General features: G+C 38.2%; 1 protein-coding gene across 1 annotated transcript in view; it reads left to right on the forward strand.

The window, feature by feature from the left end:
- Positions 1–12,100, forward strand: part of LOC133662332 (uncharacterized) — a 32,703-nt gene extending 20,603 nt beyond the window's left edge. Inside the window, exon 2 of the mRNA XM_062066240.1 lies at positions 8,373–12,100. Coding sequence (XP_061922224.1) covers positions 8,393–11,953 — 3,561 coding nt within the window. The 5' untranslated portion in view covers positions 8,373–8,392 and the 3' untranslated portion in view covers positions 11,954–12,100. The remainder of the gene's footprint in view (positions 1–8,372) is intronic.
- The last annotated feature ends 10,190 nt before the right edge of the window (positions 12,101–22,290 follow it).

Raw genomic sequence — 22,290 nt, forward strand, 5'->3', positions numbered from 1 at the left:
CTTAATTTTCTAGATACAAGTACTAGGTAATGATCAGATTGACCAGTGAGCATGTTAAAAGATGTTATCCTACCTGGTTTATTGCTAAACAGCAGATCAGTTTTGGTTTGGGTGGTAGAAGTTACCCTTGTTGGACCTTTAACAAGTTGTACAAGGTCATATTTTGTTATGCTAAAATCAAAATACATTCGTTGTCATGTCTTTCTCAATGATTGTGAACGATAGGCAAAATTCGGGGGGAATCAAGGACATTTCTCATAATTTTATCTTCATAGTTTATGTTAAAATCACCCATCAAGAGGACTCTTTATTAAGACTAGATTGTTCAGGCATAAGGTCTAGCTCAGGGGGTCACCAACGCGGCTACTCATCTGGTCCTAACGGGCACCAGGTAGCCCGTTAGGACCAGATGAGTAGCCCGCTGGCCTGTTCTAAAAATAGCTCAAATAGCAGCACTTACCAGTGAGCTGCCTCTATTTTTTTAATTTTATTTATTTACTAGCAAGCTGGTCACGCTTTGCCCGACATTTCTAAGAGAGACAAAACTCAAATAGAATTTGAAAATCCAAGAAAATATTTTAAAGACTTGGTCTTCACTTGTTTAAATAAATTCATTAATTTTTTTACTTTGCTTCTTATAACTTTCAGAAAGACAATTTTAGAGAAAAAACACGACCTTAAAAATGATTTTAGGATTTTTAAACACATATACCTTTTTACCTTTTAAATTCTTTCCTCTTCTTTCCTGACAATTTAAATCAATGTTCAAGTAAATTTATTTTTTTTATTGTGAAGAATAATAAATACATTTTAATTTAATTCTTCATTTTAGCTTCTGTTTTTTCCACGAAGAATATTTGTGAAATATTTCTTCAAACTTATGATTAAAATTCAAAAAAAATTATTCTGGCAAATCTAGAAAATCTGTAGAATCAAATTTAAATCTTATTTCAAAGTCTTTTGAATTTTTTTTTTAATTTTTGTTCTGGAAAATCTAGAAGAAATAATGATTTGTCTTTGTTGGAAATATAGCTTGGTCCAATTTGTTATATATTCTAACAAGGTGCAGATTGGATTTTAACCTATTTAAAACATGTCATCAAAATTCAAAAATTAATCTTAATCAGGAAAAATTACTACTGATGTTCCATAAATTCTTTTTTTAATTTTTTCAAAAAGATTCGAATTAGCTAGTTTTTCTCTTCTTTTTTTCGGTTGAATTTTGAATTTTAAAGAGTCGAAATTAAAGATAAACTATGTTTCAAAATTTAATTGTCATTTTTTTTCGTGTTTTCTCCTCTTTTAAACCGTTCAATTAAGTGTAAATATCATTAATTATTAATAATAACATAGAGTTAAAGGTAAATTGAGCAAATTGGCTATTTCTGGCAATTTATTTAAGTATGTATCAAACTGGTAGACCTTCGCATTAATCAGTACCCAAGAAGTAGCTCTTGGTTTCAAAAAGGTTGGTGACCCCTGGTCTAGGTGTTCCTGAAAAATGCTTTAAGTCGATTTTGGTGGCCAATAGATGTCTAGAAGGGTGAAAGACATTTGCGGGGACAGTTCAATGTTAAATTATAAAATCTAGATCTGAAGACCACTGAATCTGAATACATTGAATAGTTTTAGGCACGTAAACCAGAAAACCTAATTTTCCCTCTGCTCTGTCCTTCCTGAGGATTGTGCATCCAGGAATAGTCAGTTCAGCAGGCGAAGAGTAGTTGTGAAGCCATGTTTTGGATAGACATAGAAATTCCATGTTGAATTCTAGGAGAAGGTATTTAATTTAGGAGTAATTCTGCAAATATTTAATTGACCTCCAAGTAAGCCCCTTAATTTAGCCAAGGGGCTCCAGATGACACGGGCGAGTGTTAACTGTCTTTAAAGTGGGTATTTTTTTTATATTTCAATGGCAGGATTTACATTAGAGAACGATGCGTTCACCTTGACCCTCGAAACGTTTGTTGTTGTTGGATGAAAACCAACGCTTCCAGTCTAACCTGATGGAACTTCGGAGGGGCTGCAAAGAGGAATGGGCGAAACTGCCCAAAGATAGGTTTGCCAAGCGTATTGATTGCATTGTATTCAAAAATAATTGAGGCTGTAATTTCTGCCAACGGTGCATCAACAAAGTGTATGTACATGTGATTTTTTTTTTAAAATACATTTGCAGAACTTTGGGAAAAAAAAACCTTATGGGGTATTGTCTGTAGAATTTTATTTTCAGGATGTGTTTATTTTGTCTTCAAAATGTGCCACCGGCCAATACAAAATCGGTTGTGGGCCGTAAATGGCTTTCGGGCCACACTTTGAACACCCCTGGTCTAGAATATGTAAAAAAGTATTTCAAGAGTGACTTCAGAGGACAGCATGTTGTAAAGAGTAAAGAGTTTTATATTTCCTGACTTTCTGTAAGGCAGTGAATGTGCAAAAGAATTTTTTAAAAAAACAGTCAACATTTAAATGTGATACCTGTATACAACTTAAACATTGCATTATGTCCTGACAAATTCATGTTAGCGTCCAGTAAAACTGCATGTTTTATTTTGAGGAACTTAGTTTTTGTATGGGCATAAATTTATGAACACTTACTTTACAATGTCTCCGATCCTCTGGGTCTTCATTGGGCACTGTAGCTGCATCACAATATATACATGTGTTATCTATGCCATACTAAAATAATGATCGTAAAAGTGAAGTCAAACAACAATTGCAAATAAACGGAGAAAGCTTTGAAAGAGTAGAACAAACCAAATGTTTGGGTGCAATAATAGATGATAGAATTAACTGGAGATCTCATATACAAAACCCAAAACCAGTGAAGTTGGCACGTTGTGTAAATCGTAACTAAAAACAGAATACAATGATTTGCAAATCCTTTTCAACTTATATTCAATTGAATAACTCATGCAGAATGTGGCCTGGCATTGTCTTGCTGCAATAAGCAGGGGCGTCCATGAAAAAGATGTTGCTTGGATGGCAACATATGTTGTTTCAAAAACCTTTCAGCATTAATTGTGCCTTCACAGACGTGTAAGTTACCCATGCCTTGGGCACTAATACACCCCCATACCATCACAGATGCTGGCTTTTGAACTTTGCGCCTATAACAGTCCGGATGGTTCTTTTCCTCTTTGGTCCGGAAGACACGACGTCCACAGTTTCAAAAAACAATTTCAAATGTGGACTCGTCAGACCACAGAACACTTTTCCACTTTGTATCAGTCCATCTTAGATGAGCTCGGGCCCAGCGAAGCCGGCGGCGTTTTTGGGGTGTTGTTGATAAATGGCTTTCGCTTTGTTTTAACTTGCACTTACAGATGTAGCCACAAACTGTAGTTACTGACAGTGGTTTTCTGAAGTGTTCCTGAGCCCATGTGGTGATATCCTTTACACACTGATGTCAGTTTTTGATGCCGTACCGCCGGAGGGGTCGAAGGTCCGTAATATCATTGCTTACGTGCAGTGATTTCTCCGGATTCTCTGAACCTTTTGATGATATTATGGACAGTAAATGGTGAAATCCCTAAATTCCTTGCAATAGCTCATTGACAAATGTTGTTCTTAAACTGTCGGACAATTTGCTCATGCATTTGTTGACAAAGTGGTGACCCTCGCCCCATCCTTGTTTGTTAAAGACTGAGCATTTCATGGAAGCTGCTTTTATACCTAATCATGGCACCCACCTGTTCCCAATTAGCCTGTTCACCTGTAGGATGTTCCAAATAAGTGTTTGATGAGCATTCCTCTACTTTCTCAGTCTTTTTTGCCACTTGTGCCAGCTTTTTTTAAACATGCTGCAAGCATCAAATTCCAAATGAGCTAATATTTGCAAAAAACAACTAAGTTTTCCAGTTCAAACGTTAAGTATCTTGTCTTTGCAGTCTATTCAATTGAATATACGTTGAAAAGGATTTGCAAATCATTGTATTCTGTTTTTATTTACCATTTACACAACGTACCAACTTCACTGGTTTTGTGTTTTGTAAAAAAAAAAATACAACAAAGTGGCAAAAAATATTTCTAGAATGAATAAAGCAAAATACTTTCTGGACCAAAAATCACTTCATATTCTCTACTGCTCACTAGTGTTACCATATCTAAGTTCTTGTGCAAAAATATGGGGAAACGATTACAAAAGCACACTGCATACACTAACAGCGTTACAGAAGAAGGCGGTTAGAATAATACATGCTGCCGGATATAGAGAACATACAAATCCTTTTTATTGATTTGGTGCATTTGCAAACCGCTAAAATTATGTACAAAGTAATTTATAACCTGCTACCCAGGAATGTACAACAATTCTTCTCGACAAAAGACGATAAATATAACCTTCGAGGAATATGTAATATCAAATATTTGCATGCACATTCAACACTTAAGACTTTGAGCATAGCAGTATGTGGAATTAAATTATGGAAAGTACTCAAACAAAGTACAATACCCGTTTCCATATGAGTAGGGAAATTGTGTTAGATGTAAATATGAACGGAATACAATGATTTGCAAATCATTTTCAACCCATATTCAATTGAATGCACTACAAAGACAACATATTTGATGATCAAACTGATAAACATTTTTTTTTTTTTGCAAATAATCATTAACTTTAGAATTTGATGCCAGCAACACGTGACAAAGAAGTTGGGAAAGGTGGAAATAAATACTGATAAAGTTGAGGAATGCTCATCAAACACTTATTTGGAACATCCCACAGGTGAACAGGCAAATTGGGAACAGGTGGGTGCCATGATTGGGTATAAAAGTAGATTCCATGAAATGCTCAGTCATTCACAAACAAGGATGGGGCGAGGGTCACCACTTTGTCAACAAATGCATGAGCAAATTGTTGAACAGTTTAAGAAAACCCTTTCTCAACCAGCTATTGCAAAGAAAGCCCGTGACCTTCGATCCCTCAGGCTGTACTACATCAACAAGCGACATCAGTGTGTAAAGGATATCACCACATGGGCTCAGGAACACTTCAGAAACCCACTATCAGTAGCTACAGTTGGTCGCTACATCGAAACCGTTTATCAACAACACCCAGAAACGCCGTCGGCTTCGCTGGGCCTGAGCTCATCTAAGATGGACTGATACAAAGTGGAAAAGTGTTCTGTGGTCTGACGAGTCCACATTTCAAATTGTTTTTGGAAACTGTGGACGTCGTGTCGTCCGGACCAAAGAGGAAAAGAACCATCCGGATTGATATAGGTGCAAAGTGTAAAAGCCAGCATCTGTGAAGGTATGGGGGTGTATTAGTGCCCAAGACATGGGTAACTTACACATCTGTGAAGGCACCATTAATGCTGAAAGGTACATACAGGTTTTGGAGCACCATATGTTGCCATCCAAGCAACGTTACCATGGATGCCCCTGCTTATTTCAGCAAGACAATTCCAAGCCACGTGTTACATCAACGTGGCTTCATAGTAAAAGAGTGCGGGTACTAGACTGGCCTGCCTGTAGTCCAGACCTGTCTCCCATTGAAAATGTGTGGTGCATTATGAAGCCTAAAATACCACAAGTTGAACAACTTAAGCTGTACATCAAGCAAGAATGGGAAAGAATTCCACCTGAGAAGCTTATAAAATGTGTCTCCTCGGTTCCCAAACGTTTACTGAGTGTTGTTAAAAGGAAAGGCCATGTAACACAGTGGTGAACATGCCCTTTCCCAACTACTTTGGCACGTGTTGCAGCCATGAAATTCTAAGTTAATTATTACTTGCAACAAAAAAAAAAGTTTATGAGTTTGAACATCAAATATCTTGTCTTTGTAGTGCATTCAATTGAATATGGGTTGAAAAGGATTTGCAAATCATTGTATTCAGTTTATATTTACATCTAACACAATTTCCCAACTCATATGGAAACGGGGTTTGTACTAATACTCAGTTCAATTTCCCAATTATTGAGAGTTTGCACTGGCTCCCTGTTCATTTTAGAATAGATTTTAAAACCTTGCTGTTTGTTTTTAAATCTTTACATGGACTGGCACCTCAGTATATCTCAGACCTCTTCCAAATTTACACTCCTGCACGCGCTCTGAGGTCCGAGAGCCAACTCCAGCTCGTGGTGCCCAAGACCAGACTTAAAACCAGGGGAGACAGGGCCTTCTCTGTGGTCGGCCCTAAGCTCTGGAACACTCTGCCCCTCCATGTTCCAACTGCTCCCACAGTGGAGTGTTTTAAGTCTCGTCTTAATACCCACTTTTATTCTCTGGCTTTTAACACTACTTGAGTTGTGTGGTCCTCTGTTGTCTTCTGTTGTCCTCCTGTGTTTTTAAAATTTTGATTTCTATTTACTGTTTTAATCATATTTGTATTGTTTTTATATTGGTTTTATATGTATTTATTTTTTGCTTTTATTCAGTCATTGGTGGAGCTAAGGACAATATTTGAATACTGTTTTTAATATTGTTGTGCAGCACTTTGGAAACATTTTGTTGTTTAAATGTGCTATATAAATAAAGTGGATTGGATTGGATTCAAGAGGTTGTTCAAACTACAAGTGTTTACAAAATAGAAAGAAGAAAAATGTTGATGAATATCTTGATGGAAAATTGTATCAAATTCATCTTATTTTGAGAATCAGAATTGATTTGAAAGACTTATAAAGAGAACTGCCACATTGGAAATTCAATATAGAATGTCAACTGTGTTACAAGATGACAACAGGAAGTGAACATATGTGTTAGAAATAGACATGAAGTAACAAAGGGGGAGGATTAAATAATCCTTGCTTCTTCCTACTCCTTTTAGGACATCGTGTAAAGCTGGGGTCCCCAAACTTTTTGACTCCGGGGCCACATTGGGGTAAAACAATTTGGCTGGGGGCCGCGCAATATATATATATATATATATATATATATATATATATATATATATATATATATATATATATATATATACATATATATTAGGGCTGCAACTAACGATTAATTTGATAATCGATTAATCTGTCAATTATTACTTCGATGAATCGATTAATAATCGGATAAAAGAGACAAACTACATTTCTATCCTATCCAGTATTTTATTGGAAAAAAAACAGCATACTGGCACCATACTTATTTTGATTATTGTTTCTCAGCTGTTTGTAAATGTTGCAGTTTATAAATAAAGGTTTATAAAATGCGCACAGCATAGATCCAACGAATCGATGACTAAATTAATCGGCAACTATTTTTATAATCGATTTTAATCGATTTAATCGATTAGTTGTTGCAGCCCTAATATATATATATATATATATATATTATATGTAAATGTGTGTGTGTGTGTGTATATATATGTATATGTAAATGTGTATATATGTATGTGTATATATGTCCATGTATACACTACCGTTCAAAAGTTTGGGGTCACCCAAACAATTTTGTGGAATAGCCTTCATTTCTAAGAACAAGAATAGACTGTCGAGTTTCAGATGAAAGTTCTCTTTTTCTGGCCATTTTGAGCGTTTCATTGACCCCACAAATGTAATGCTCCAGAAACTCAATCTGCTCAAAGGAAGGTCAGTTTTCTAGCTTCTGTAACGAGCTAAACTGTTTTCAGATGTGTGAACATGATTGCACAAGGGTTTTCTAATCATCAATTAGCCTTCTGAGCCAATGAGCAAACACATTGTACCATTAGAACACTGGAGTGACAGTTGCTGGAAATGGGCCTCTATACACCTATGTAGATATTGCACCAAAAACCAGACATTTGCAGCTAGAATAGTCATTTACCACATTAGCAATGTATAGAGTGTATTTCTTTAAAGTTAAGACTAGTGTATATGTATATATATGTGTATATATGTATGTGTATATGTGTCTATATGTGTGTGTGTATATATGTATATATGTGTATGTATATACATATATATATATATATATATATATATATATATATATATATATATATATATGTATATATGTGTATGTATATACATATATATATATATATGTATATACATATATATATATTCCTCGCGCACTAATTGACTTAAAGAGCGCACTTGCTGCATGTCACGTTATCGATGGTAAAATGCATTTTTAGACAATATGATTTCCCTGAGTGGCTAGGAGACGGTAGAAAATGGACTAGTAAGGACAAATTTAAAAATAATGATAATAATAATGTTTTTTTTATTTTTTTTTAACTTGGGGCTTTCCGCGGGCCGGATTTTGGACGCTGGGGGTTTGTATCCGGCCCGCGGGCCGTAGTTTGGGGACCACTGGTGTAAAGCGAAATGAGAATCTGCAAGCTGTATGACGTATCACATGTCAATGTATGCATGTTCGAAATAAATTGATACCATACTTTACCGATACATGTCTTTTACCTCTATTAATGTGTGACTTGTTTTCTGTTTTACAGATATTGCTGGATTCCCACCTATGGATGAAGACCTTAAAATATCTCAGTATTCTGCCAAGAAGTACAGCATGTCAGTTGTAAGCGATGTGAAGGACTGTAAAGGACATTTCAAGGAGGGAGCACTCCATAGTCCGAGCACTACAGATGGACCATCTGTCAAGCCATACAGTTCCACCAGGAGAGCCAATTACAAAATTCAGCAAGGAGCTGTTTTTTCTGGAAACATTTTGAGCTTTGGCTGCTCTGTGTGTAAAGATGATTCTACATACAGTCCTAATGATTTACTAAAACATTTCCAGGCGGTCCACAATGGGATGTTGCCTACTTACCCTTGTGATCTGTGTTGCTTTGTCACACATGAATTTGCTGTCCTTCAACGCCATCGCATTGAGCACAAGAACACTTTAGTCACATGTGAGCTCTGCTCTGATGATGTGCAATATTCTCTGCTGTTGCTAACGAGACATTACATCATGTGTCACAGTCGCAATGGAAAGTTTCACTGTGACTGGTGTGAGTTCACAACTGTGGATGCTGGGACGTTTGTCCAGCACATCCATCATCATAACGAGAGTACCTGGAAATGTTCCAAATGTAGACATGTTAGCCTGAATGAAGCGGATTACCAAAAGCATCTAAAAGTGCACAAGAAGACGGTTCCCTGCATTTGTCAAATCTGTGGATATCGCGCAACAACAATCAACCATCTTAAAGGACACACCTCCACTTCTCACAAGGAAGCCTTAGAGCGAACAAATCATCGGAAGACTTCACAAGATAGCGCCACTACTGTACATTCTTCTCCAACCAGGATATCAAAGTTATGTGGTCTTAACGGGAATAGTACAAACAAACCAGAGATTGTTGCTGGGTCACCATGGACAGGGGACAACAACAATTGTGGCAAAGCATCTTTTACCGCAGAGAAACCCACGCATGCAATGCTGCAGCAAAATGAGAGTTCAACAAGTTCAGACTGTGGATCTCCAACCCGTCCTAATGCTTTGACGGTATTAAGGGTGAAGAATAAGATATCTCTTCCCCCAAACTGTACGACAAAAATGATGGGATTTAAGATGGTTGATGGGAAAAAACATATAGTTCTCAAAGTAATACCAACAGCAAAGCAAGACATGCCCAGTCAAGACAATTCATCAGTTGAAAGTTTGGACACATCAGTTGTACATTCTGCATTTGATAAAAGCGAAGTCTCGGCTGGTAAAACCTCAGCATCACATAGCTCGGCCATTTTACCAATAAGTGGATCTTCCATACCAACAGAAGACATTGTGGCAGTTAAAGTTAAGGTTGAGGATGAAGAAGCATCCGTTTGCCCGTTTGATCCTCCCCTTCACGGTGAATATGCAGGAAAACAAAGTAGTTTTACTGTAAATGGTTCTTCAACATCAAACCATGAAGCATCATACCCAACTTCAAATAATGTAAATCATGTCGGCAGCCCAAATTCCCAAAGAAAGACAGCTTGCTCCGACATACACATATTAGACGGTAAGTCAACTTCTTGCACTATATCGAGAAGTGGCTTCAAAGCCTCTGATACCTGTGCTGGCAAGTTCTCTGATAGTCCGTCAAATGTTTCTCAGGAGTTATTGAATGATAAACCAACTTGCATTCATGCTGATAATAGTGGAGGTGCGGATGAAAGTGGAATTCCTCAGACGGGGAATGATACATTTGTTGAGGAACGCAAAGACACCTCTTCCGATATTACAGTACATTCCGACCAATGTGCACCAAGCACTGTGAGTACCAGGACTAAATACTGTAATCAAAATTGTGCAAAGCAATTGGCAAATTTGGCTATGCCGTCAGAGACGTCGTCATCTGCAATATTGGAAAGTGGCTCGCTCGCACAAAATTCTCTAAACCACAAAGTATTCGATTTTCACAACTATTCCAAAGAAGCCTGTAGTACCTCAATCACCTCACGTCTGAGAAGTGGTAGCATGTCTGAAGCTACAGCAGAGCAAGAAATAAATAGCCGATCCTCTCATTTCAGTTCTAGCTCGGCTGGGTCTTCAGCAACTTTAGAGGATGGTCACTTTGGAGAAGATGCTGATGATTCACCATTTGGTGATGAAAACTCAGAGTTGGTGCTAAAAGATTTTAATGTTATAAAAATTGAGGAGGAAATCATTCCCATATCTTCTGGAACAAAGGCTAGATCATCCACTTTGGGCGAATTTGAGGGTCTCGATGAGGAACAAGATGAACCTTTTGTACGTAATGATTCCTCTGAACAAACACAAGCTACTCCACGAATTGTTCACATGCAAGAATGCCAGCAGAAAGTGCAAATGAATGATCAATGTGCCATGCCAAAGCAGCTTGGGGCCACTGCAGGTTTTAAGCTTATTACTAATTGTGTAAGTCCTCAAATCAATGTATCATATATGAAGTCTGGGCTTTCAACATCAAACAAATCTACTGGTGGGACGGTTCCCCCAAAAGGAAAAAGAATAGGAACGTTAATGGCAAGAGTTAATGAAAGAGGTACAGCACTCATTTCTGGTGTCAGCCCCTCTCCAAATCATTACCTCATCAATAGCCCCATCCTTGCCAGTGCAGCACCTGATAATTCCACAGACAAATTAGCTCACACTCAATCCACTTGCTACTTGGTTCCAAGGTCAGTTCCATTAGTTCAGGCCGCAAGAAGTTCGGCCCTCAAGCTGGCTAGTGCTAAACTCCCACTGAACCTCAAATCTGTCCTGGCCATGCAACCTAGTCATTTGCAAAACGGTCACCAAGCATTTTTGCTACGGTACGCCTCTCAGTCAAAGTCCAGAATACTTGTCAATAATCAAGAGGCGAGTCAACCACACCAAACCAGTGAAAAAAACGGAAACAAAGTTATATTTAAAATTGTCAGTCCAACAACTGGCCTTTTTAAAGGTGCCCCTTCCACATCAAGTGGTCACCCTATTTTTTTGGCCACCACACCGCCAAGTCATTGTTTTCTTATGTCTTCAAACAAAACAAACGCAAATGCCTCAGACAGTCTACAAAACACCATCAGCGAGCACAATCTATCAGAGAACACTGTCAAGGACGTACCCGCTCAGTTGACTGCAGGGGTACAACCAGGTGAAGCAGACAAGCCAATACTAGCCCCAAGGCCAATTAGACCTCCGAGTCAAAGAAAAAGGCGCAGGAAAACATTATTTGATGAGCTTCCAACAACAGGGCATAAGGCAAGAAGGCTTACCAACAAAGTACAGACTGAGAAAGACTCTATGGTGTTGTGGAATCCTCCAGCAAAAGCAGTTGAAAGAACCTTAAGACTCGCCCCATTCAGCTGTCGACAGGAAATCAAATGCCCCCGTCGAGATCAACCTGTTGTGGTGCTCAATCATCCAGATGCTGACATTCCCGAAGTGGCCAACATTATGAAGGTAGTTCACAGACATGGGGGTGCTGTTGCAAAGGTATCGCTGTCTCAGAAAACAATGGACGCCCTATCTGAGCTTAGCGCTCGGAGGAAAGGACCTCGACCAATGAAAGGGATCACCCGAGACCAGTTGAAAGTCTTGTCCGAGAACGTTTCCTCCTCAAACTGAAACTAAGGAAAAAAAGCAAAAAGAAATATGAAGTCATGGAACGTTTATCAGGTGGGAGACAACAATCGGTGTTGTTTGACTGTTGGTTCTGTGGTCGCCTGTTCAACAGCCAGGAAGATTGGATCGGACATGGTCAGCGACATCTCATGGAAGCAACAAGAGACTGGAATCAACTTTTTTAAAAGTTTTCTACCGTATTTTAATGGTCCAAACAGTTCAAACTAGTAGTTATAACATAGTTGTATATATTTTTAACCTTTCACTATGATATTTTATTTTCTCTGTATGTTTTATTTGGAAATAGTTATTTCATTGGTGCTTTTTCTAGACAATGATGTTAGCATGATTGCAGTCATGCACAGGTCACTTAACTGTGAATATGGTACACTGTAATTTAGTAAGTTTTGTTAAAACCCTTTGCTTAAAAAGTGTGTGGCGGGGGGGGGGGGGGGGGGGGGAATAGTTGTCATTTCTCAGGTCTGCTTTGTAGATTTTGCTCATTGCTTTAGTGTAGTCCAAAGTGTTGAAATACTTTATCATCACAAAATATGTTTTTATGTGTATCTTAATTTCAGCTATTTTGTGCTTATGGCGAAACAATGATTTCACTAAGTTTAACATGGTGACCATATTATAACAAGTAGTTTACAGTTTCCTTGTCATGCTTTTGCAAATAGACCGTTTCCATAGACCGCTATGGCAAACATGTAACACTAACAGGGATGCTCACTTGTACTTGAATACAAACCCCATTGTACACCCTATGCAATTTCCACAAAAATGAATACCAAACGTTGTTGTCAACCACTCAAGATCTTGCTTTTTTCCTGTTTTATTGTTTTTTTTGTGCACACAAAATGTTTATCTGTGGTACACAAAAGGTCAGTTGAAGTTTTTGGAATGTTTTTTTTTCCTTAAAGGCCTACTGAAACCCACTACTAGCGACCACGCAGTCTGATAGTTTATATATCAATGATGAAATCTTAACATTGCAACACTTGCCAATACGGCCGGGTTAACTTATAAAGTGCAATTTTAAATTTCCCGCTAAACTTCCGGTTGAAAACGTCTATGTATGATGACGTTTGCGCGTGACGTCAATCGTTGAAACGGAAGTATTCGGATACGTTGTATCCAATACAAAAAAGCTCTGTTTTCATCTCAAATTCCACAGTATTCTGGACATCTATGTTGGTGAATCTTTTGCAATTTGTTTAATGAACAATGGAGACTGCAAAGAAGAAAGCTGTAGGTGGGATCGGTGTATTAGCGGCTGGCTGCAGCAACACAACCAGGAGGACTTTGACTTGGATAGCAGACGCGCTATCCGACGCTAGCCGCCGACCGCACGGATGATCGGGTGAAGTCCTTCGTCGCGCCGTCGATCGCTGGAACGCAGGTGAGCACGGGTGTTGATGAGCAGATGAGGGCTGGCTGGCGTAGGTGGATAGCTAATGTTTTTAGCATAGCTCTGTGAGGTCCCGTTGCTAAGTTAGCTTCAATGGCGTCGTTAGCAACGGCATTGTTAAGCTTCGCCAGGCTGGAAAGCATTAACCGTGTAGTTACAGGTCCATGGTTAAATAGTATTGTTGATTTTCTGTCTATCCTTCCAGTCAGGGGTTTATTTCTTTTGTTTCTATCTGCAGTTAAGCACGATGCTATCACGTTAGCTCCGTAGCTAAAGTGCTTCGCCGATGTATTGTTGTGGAGATAAAAGTCACTGTGAATGTCCATTTCGCGTTCTCGACTCTCATTTTCAAGAGGATATAGTATCCGAGGTGGTTTAAAATACAAATCCGTGATCCACAATAGAAAAAGGAGAGAGTGTGGAATCCAATGAGCCAGCTTGTACCTAAGTTACGGTCAGAGCGAAAAAAGATGCGTCCTGCACTGCACTCTAGTCCTTCACTCTCACGTTCCTCATCCACAAATCTTTCATCCTGGCTCAAATTAATGGGGTAATCGTCACTTTCTCGGTCCGAATCGCTCTCGCTGCTGGTGTAAACAATGGGGAAATGTGAGGAGCCTTTCAACCTGTGACGTCACGCTACTTCCGGTACAGGCAAGGCTTTTTTTTATCAGCGACCAAAAGTTGCGAACTTTATCGTCGATGTTCTCTACTAAATCCTTTCAGCAAAAATATGGCAATATCGCGAAATGATCAAGTATGACATAAAATGGATCTGCTATCCCCGTTTAAATTAAAAAAAAAATCATTTCAGTAGGCCTTTAATACAAAATGTTTCACAAGCGGCAGACAGATGACAAAATTATACGTTTTACGTTAACGTAGTTATTCTGATCGACAATTTGTATTGTTCACGAGCCACGACTCTTGCTAGTCAAAAGCGTCCACACTTTGTCCACGCACTCTTATAGCTTGTCTTTAATTGCAATTACTTTTGAAAAGTAACTATTTGACTGATAATTCTGAACAAATGTAATTATTTCCCAGGAAAAGTCATGTTTGCGTACATCTTACGTCTGGTGTGTGGACAGAAAGCTGATTCATTAGGTAAGTGCAAATAGTGTGTCCCAATTTAGAATGATACACAAGCCTGCAGCTTCAGGGCTAGGAATGAAGTTTTTTATGATTCTGATTCTATTTTCGGTTTCTGTTTAACGATTCGGTTCTCTATCGATTCAGGTTGATTAAAATCAACAGTGTTTAGTTGAGAGAAAACATCAGAGCATAAACACATCAGCAAGGACTTAAGAGACCCAATGTCTCATGGGGTGCAAGGGCTCAGAAGTCCTCAGATTACATATATATATATATAATATATATATATATATATATATATATATATATATATATATATATATATATATATATATATATATATATATATATATATATATATATACACTACCGTTCAAAAGTTAGGGGGTCACATTGAAATGTCCTTATTTTTGAAGGAAAAGCACTGTACTTTTCAATGAAGATAACTTTAAACTAGTCTTAACTTTAAAGAAATACACTCTATACATTGCTAATGTAGTAAATGACTATTCTAGCTGCAAATGTCTGCTTTTTGGTGCAATATCTACATAGGTGTATAGAGGCCCATTTCCAGCAACTATCACTCCAGTGTTCTAATGGTACAATGTGTTTGCTCATTGGCTCAGAAGGCTAATTGATGATTAGAAAACCCTTGTGCAATCATGTTCACACATCTGAAAACAGTTTAGCTCGTTACAGAAGCTACAAAACTGACCGTCCTTTGAGCAGATTGAATTTCTGGAGCATCACATTTGTGGGGTCAATTAAACGCTCAAATGGCCAGAAAAAGAGAACTTTCATCTGAAACTCGACAGTCTATTCTTGTTTTTAGAAATGAAGGCTATTCCACAAAATTGTTTGGGTGACCCCAAACTTTTGAACGGTAGTGTATATCTAATATAGACGATGCAAGGCATTAGTGAGGTTAGAAAGCTTTTGCCTGTTAAAGAAAGGAGACTGATCCAATGCAGCAGAGACATTCAATGTGTGCCACGCATGAATATCTCTTGGCCACGCATTAGTGGCTAAGAGATATTAATGCGTGATAATATTATTTATCATTATTATAATATTATTGTCATTTCCATTAAGAAAGTGTTGACTATTGTTGCCAATGCCCTCAGATCAGGAGTGCGTTCCTCACACTTTGTGTGCGCAGTTGCAGCAAGCAGAACGATGCTTTTAAGAAGTTAAAAAAATGTTTTAGAAAGACCAGGCCCATATTTTCGTTAGGTAAAAAAAAATGTTCTGAATTTATTTCAATGAATATTAACTTGTTAACGTTATAATGCTCAAATAGGGACGAGGGCGGGGTGCACAGTAAACAATTTCGCGACAAAGATGAACCTTTATTGATTGATCTGCAGCCATGACAAAATATCAGACAATCTCCATTGTCAACGACAGGCAGGAAAATAAAGATAAACACGTAGCCTATGTTGTAGGCATAGGCTCATACGTTTTTAAGTTGAAATAAAGAAATAAATAAAAAATGTGCCTCATAAGCCTTAGGCTGTCAATCACGCGCACAAACTTAAATTATACAACAACATATGTATGTCATCCCTATTTAAACAAAAATAAATAAATAATAATAATAAATTGCCTGCAACTTATTGGCCAAGGCAAATAGCTGAAGGGGGGGAAATCAAACCCATCAGACTGCACTTTATCAACAAACTTGAATTATAATGATAATAGACAAACAAAGCAGGCTAAATAGCCTTACATTGTAGCCAATCGGAGATGCGCTTCACTTGAAAGCGAGGCCAAATAATTAACACACAGTAGTATATCTCCAATAGAAAAAAAACACAATAAACAACGCAATTGCCTTAATTCCTTTGCATTGTAGTGCGCCCAAACAACACGTAACCATCACAATTATTCAGCTGACCGAACTCAATATAGGTTACACCTGGGCTTATTTGGTATAGCTTAGGTAACGTTTAACTAAATTCGTTTAACATATCCAACCGTATGTCTACTTACTTTTTTTTTGTTAGCACTATGCAGGAATAAAATGGCATCTACAGTGCCAGGATTCAGGCGAGAGCGCCTGGCCTCTAAAATGCGCCCTGCTGCGCTGAAGGAGCGCTCACTCACTATGTATATGTGTTTCCGAATTGGTTCAACCGCCACCCGCCCGAATCTATTTAAAATCTATTTTTTTCGTCATGTACCCGCCTGACCCACGGTTTATCCGTGGACTCCGCGGTTGTGTCCGCAAACCGCGCATCTCTAATATATATATATATATACTGTATATATATCAGTGACGTGCGGTGAGGTTAATGGCTGGTGAGGCACTGACTTCATCACAGTCAGATTTACAAACATATGAACCCTAAAGAGTATCTTATTCACCATTTGATTGGCAGCAGTTAACGGGTTATGTTTAAAAGCTCATACCAGCATTCTTCCCTGCTTGGCACTCAGCATCAAGGGTTGGAATTGGGGGTTAAATCACCAAAAATTATTCCCGGGCGCGGCGCCGCTGCTGCCCACTGCTCCCCTCACCTCCCAGGGGGTGAGCAAGGGGATGGGTCAAATGCAGAGGACAAATTTCACCACACCTAGTGTGTGTGTGACAATCATTGGTACTTTAACTTAACTTTAACTTTACACATACAAACTGTAGCACACAAAAAAGCACATTTAATAAAAAAAAACCTTATTATGGTCTTACCTTTACTTATAAATGAAGTCCATGTGCCGCTCCTTCTGAACAAAAGCATCGATAACTTGTTTATAGAAGTCTTCCTTATCTTTCTTCAGTTTTAAAAGTCTCTCTATCTCGGTGGAGATCTTCCTTTAATTTTTACCTCCTGCTTCGATTGAAAGTCCAGTTTAGAAAACTATGCTGCCCTCACTATATGTGTTGAGGTTACAGCTTGGCAGACAGCTAACAAGCAATCCAGGAAGTTCTAATAAAGTTCCAAAGCAGATGAATCCATTTAGGCTCTTTATTGTTGTTGATCTTGCTTTGTCTTCCACTGGACTTTTATTAATTTTTTTGTAAAACTGAAATACACACAATGACAAATGTATAAGCTATATGATTCAATCAACACACTGAAATGCAATACACAATATGTAAACATCAGCGCCACACAAATATACAGTACTATCATCAAACAAATACTGCAGCCATTTTAAGTCCTCAAACATCCATTAAATTAGTGCACAAAAATCGTTTTTCAATACACATCTTACTATCAAATGTAGCCACTTTCCACCTTAATATTGAGCCACATAAACAAGTTAAACAGTTTACTTGCAGACTTATCTTTTCCAAGGCTTGTAAGAGGTAACACAACTTGTCTACTTCTTATTGTTTATGAACTGGACTAACATCGTAAACCGGAAGTGCCCAAACTGATGACGTGCAGCATTTCCCCATCGCCACAAGGTGTCAGTAATAGTCCACAATCAAACGGGCATGACAGAAACTGTTTTATTTTAAATATGTAATCCTCCATGTTAAAAGTCCAGGCGAGAGAGAAAAAGAAATGATCGCTAACTGTTGCTGCTTGTTGTCAAGAGTAGTCGCAAAAATGTTCCCTGGGATACTAGCGCCCTCTACTACCATGAGGCGGGATTACTGCGAGCCTCAGCCAGTGCGTCTTCGCAGCTGTTTTATGATTGCTCAGCACAAGAAATACGTTACACACATACAGTTGTTGACAAAATACACTGTACATTATATACCTCAGCTAACTAAACTATGGAAATGTATAATATAATTCATATAGCAATACGGTCTCACTGCACAGCAGGCCAGCAGTTAGCCGAGTCATTGCGCAATCCATGGCGAGGCTCAACTGGCTGGTGACTCACCACAAGTCTCTTCTCAGTATTTGAACGGCAAATGTGAAAATTCAGCGATTTTGAATAAAAATAATCTAAAACTGGTGAAGTTAAATGGAAAATAACTTTATAGTATAATCACTGGATACATATAACAATTTAATTAATAATTAGGGACCGCAATGTTCATTTGGGACAGAGGACCCTATTGTATTTTGTGCGTTTTATTATTCTTTATTATGCCGCCGCCTCTTTGAGCTGTAATTTGACCCCCTTAACATGCTTCAAAACTCACCAAATTGGAGACACACATCAGGACTGGCGAAAATTGCCATCTAATAAAAAAACCCAAACCCCAAAACTCAAAATTACGCTCTAGCGCCCCCTAGGAAAAAACAGACGAAATGGCCTGTAACTTCCAGTAGGAATATCGTATAGACATGAAACAAAAACCTCTATGTAGGTCTCACTTTGACCTAGATTTCATACACTGACATCCTTCAGCAAAAATCAACAGGAAGTTGGCAATTCCCCCTTCAAAACAAAAATTTCGTAAAAACAGTAATTTTTGCCTCTTTGAGCTGTAATTTGACCCCCTTAACATGCTTCAAAACTCACCAAACTGGACACACATCAGGACTGGCAAAAATTGCGATCTAATAAAAAAACCAAACCCCAAAACTCAAAATTGCTCTCTAGCGCCCCCTAGTAATAAAACACAGACAAAACTGCTCCTAGGAAGAAAACACAGACAAAACTGCGTGTAACTTCCATGAGGAATGTCGTAGAGACATGAAACAAAAACCTCTATGTAGGTCTCACTTACACCTACATTTCATTTATTGACAACCCCCAGCAAAAATCAACAGGAAGTTTGCTATTCCCCCTTCAAAACAAAAGTTTTGTAAAAACCGGTCACCTTTTTTCAAACATTATCTCCTCACAGCGCGTTTGTCGTGTCGGCTTCAAATTAGCACAGGAGAGAGATTGAACCCTTCTGATTAAAAGTTGACGAAAGAGTTTTAATTACTGCTCCGGTTTTGATTTTATGAGCCTTCAAATAACCGCTGCGCTGATGCTGCTGCGCTGCTGCCGTCTCAAGATGGCCGCTTAAAAGCAGGAAGCACCAGCGTGACCACACAATGCAGAGAAGGTAGGTACTGTGCGGGTAAAGATATGTTGACTGGGTGAAAGAAGGAGGCACCAGTTTGACTCCAGGATACAGAGAAGGTAGGTAATGTGCAGATAAAGATATGTTGCCTGGGTGATGGCAGGAAGCACCAGCGTGACCCGAAGATGCAGAGCAAGTACGTAGGTAATGTGCAGGTGAAGATATGTTGAATGTGTAAAGGCAGAAAGCACCAGCATGGCCCCACTATGCAGAGAAGGTAGGTAATGTGCGGGTGAAGCTATGTTGTATGGGTGAAAGAAGGAAGCGCAGGTGTGGTCGAGGCAATGCAGACGAGGTAGGTAATGTGCAGGTGAAGATATGTTGCATGGGTAAAGGCAGAAAGCACCAGTGTGACCCCACTATGCAGAGAAGGTAGGTAATGTGCAGGTGAAGATATGTTGCATGGGTAAAGGCAGAAAGCACCAGCGTGACCCCACTATGCAGAGAAGGTAGGTAATGTGCGGGTGAAAATAGGTTGAATGGGTACAGGCAGGAAGTACCAGCGTGACCTTACTATGCAGAGAAGGTTAAATTACATTATTACATAGATATGTTGTATGGGTGATGGCAGGAAGCACCAGCGTGACCCGAAGATGCAGAGCAAGTAGGTAATGTGCGGGTGAAGATATGTTGAATGTGTAAAGGCGGGAAGCACCAGCGTGACCCCACTATGCAGAGGAGGTAGGTAATGTGCGGGTGAAGCTATGTTGTATGGGTGAAAGAAGGAAGCGCAGGTGTGGTTGAGGCAATGCAGACAAGGTAGGTAATGTGCAGGTGAAGATATGTTGCATGGGTAAAGGCAGAAAGCACCAGCGTGACCCCACTATGCAGAGAAGGTAGGTAATGTGCGGTTGAAAATGGGTTGAATGGGTACAGGCAGGAAGTACCAGCGTGACCTTACTATGCAGAGAAGGTTAAATTACATTATTAGATAGATATGTTGTATGGGTGAAAGAAAGAAGCACCAGTGTGTCCCCAGGATGCAGGGAAGGTAGGTAATGTGCAGGTAAAGATATGTTGAATGGGTAAAGGCAGGAAACACCAGCTAGACTCCTGGATACAGAGAAGGTAGGTAATGTGCAGGTAACGATATGTTGAATGGGTAAAGGCAGAAAGCACTAGCGTGACCACACTATGCAGAGAAGGTAGGTAATGTGCAGGTAAAGATATGTTGAATGGGTAAAGGCAGGAAGCACCAGCAAAAGTCGGTCCCGTCCATCGCTGCTTGCAGCTTTAATTTTGTTTCTTTTTCCATTTTTTTTCTTTCCATGATTCCACGTGAGGCCCTGCCTCACCTGCCTCCCCTGACTGCACAACACTGATATATATATATATATATATATATATATATATATATATATATATATATATATATATATATATATATATATATATATATATATATATATATATATATATATATATATATATATATATATATATATATATACAGTGGGGCAAAAAAGTATTTAGTCGGCCACCCATTGACAATCAATGGGTGGCTGACTAAATACTTTTTTGCCCCACTGTGTATATATATATATATATATATATATATATATATATATATATATATATAATATATATATATATATATATATATATATATATATATACACATTTATACATATAAATACATATCTATATATACATATACTGTATATCTATATATATATACACACATATACATACATATATACATATATATAAATACACACACATATATACATATGTATACATACACATATTTATACATACACATAAGGCTGCAGCTAACGATTATTTTTCTATCGATTAATCTATAGATTATTTTTTTCGATTAATCGGTTAATCTATAGATTATTTTTCGTTTTACCGATTATTTTTTATTCAAAATGAAGATGAAAAAATAAATGTAGGCCAGTTTTTTCAAAAGGCATGGCTTTTATTTACAAAAAAAAAAAGTATGGCCACTCAGTCAACATTGACAACAACATGACAAAATATTCTGTAACAATGTAAACATTTAAAACTTTTAACATTTAACAAAATTAAAAGTAGCTTATTTGCTTTTTAATGTGCAAATATAAAAGTCAACATCCAGTGCAAATCTTAATATTCTGCAATAGTATAAGCATTTCAAAAGTAAAAGTATTGCTTATTTTGCTTTAAAATGTGCAAAAATAAAGATAAACATCCAATACAAAAAAGTGCAAAACGAAATATTCTGTAACAACAGTGTAAACATTTCAACAAAAGTGAAAGTATTGCTTATTTGCTAAAATGTGCAAAAATAAAGATAAACATCCAATACAAAAAGTGCCAATCTAAATATTCTGGAGCACTGTAAACATTAAGTATTGCTTTTAAAATGTGCAAAATAAACATCCAGTCCAACACAGTACACAATAACCAATTGTACTCATTCCAGTGAGTGACTAACAGTTGTAATGAAGAAAGGTTAGCATGTCTACATGCTCTGGTTCTTTTCTTGTTTACAATATTCCCAGCAGCTGAAAATAGGCGCTCAGAAGGGGTCGATGTGGCTGGAACTGAGAGCTAATTAGCCTTCACCTCAAGCCAGGACTGCGAGTGAGCTGAGCTGCAGTTTAAGTTTCTAGAAGGTCAACGGGCTCGTAGTGATGTTACTAGTAGTTGACTGGGAGGTGTTTATTATCATTTGGGGAGAGTCCGCTGCCTGATGCTCACCTGCTAAACACCTATCTGCTCGACGCTGAAGCGCTGACTACATGCGCTCTGAATACGCATTGCTGATTGGCTGGTAACGTTTTGAATACGCACTGCTGATTGGCTGATAATGCTTCGTGTGTACCAATCAGATGGTTGTGTGGGTGGGACAATGCTGCGTGCTGA

The sequence above is a fragment of the Entelurus aequoreus genome, linkage group LG12, assembly GCF_033978785.1.
Source record: "Entelurus aequoreus isolate RoL-2023_Sb linkage group LG12, RoL_Eaeq_v1.1, whole genome shotgun sequence".
NCBI classification, from domain to species: Eukaryota; Metazoa; Chordata; class Actinopteri; order Syngnathiformes; family Syngnathidae; genus Entelurus; species Entelurus aequoreus.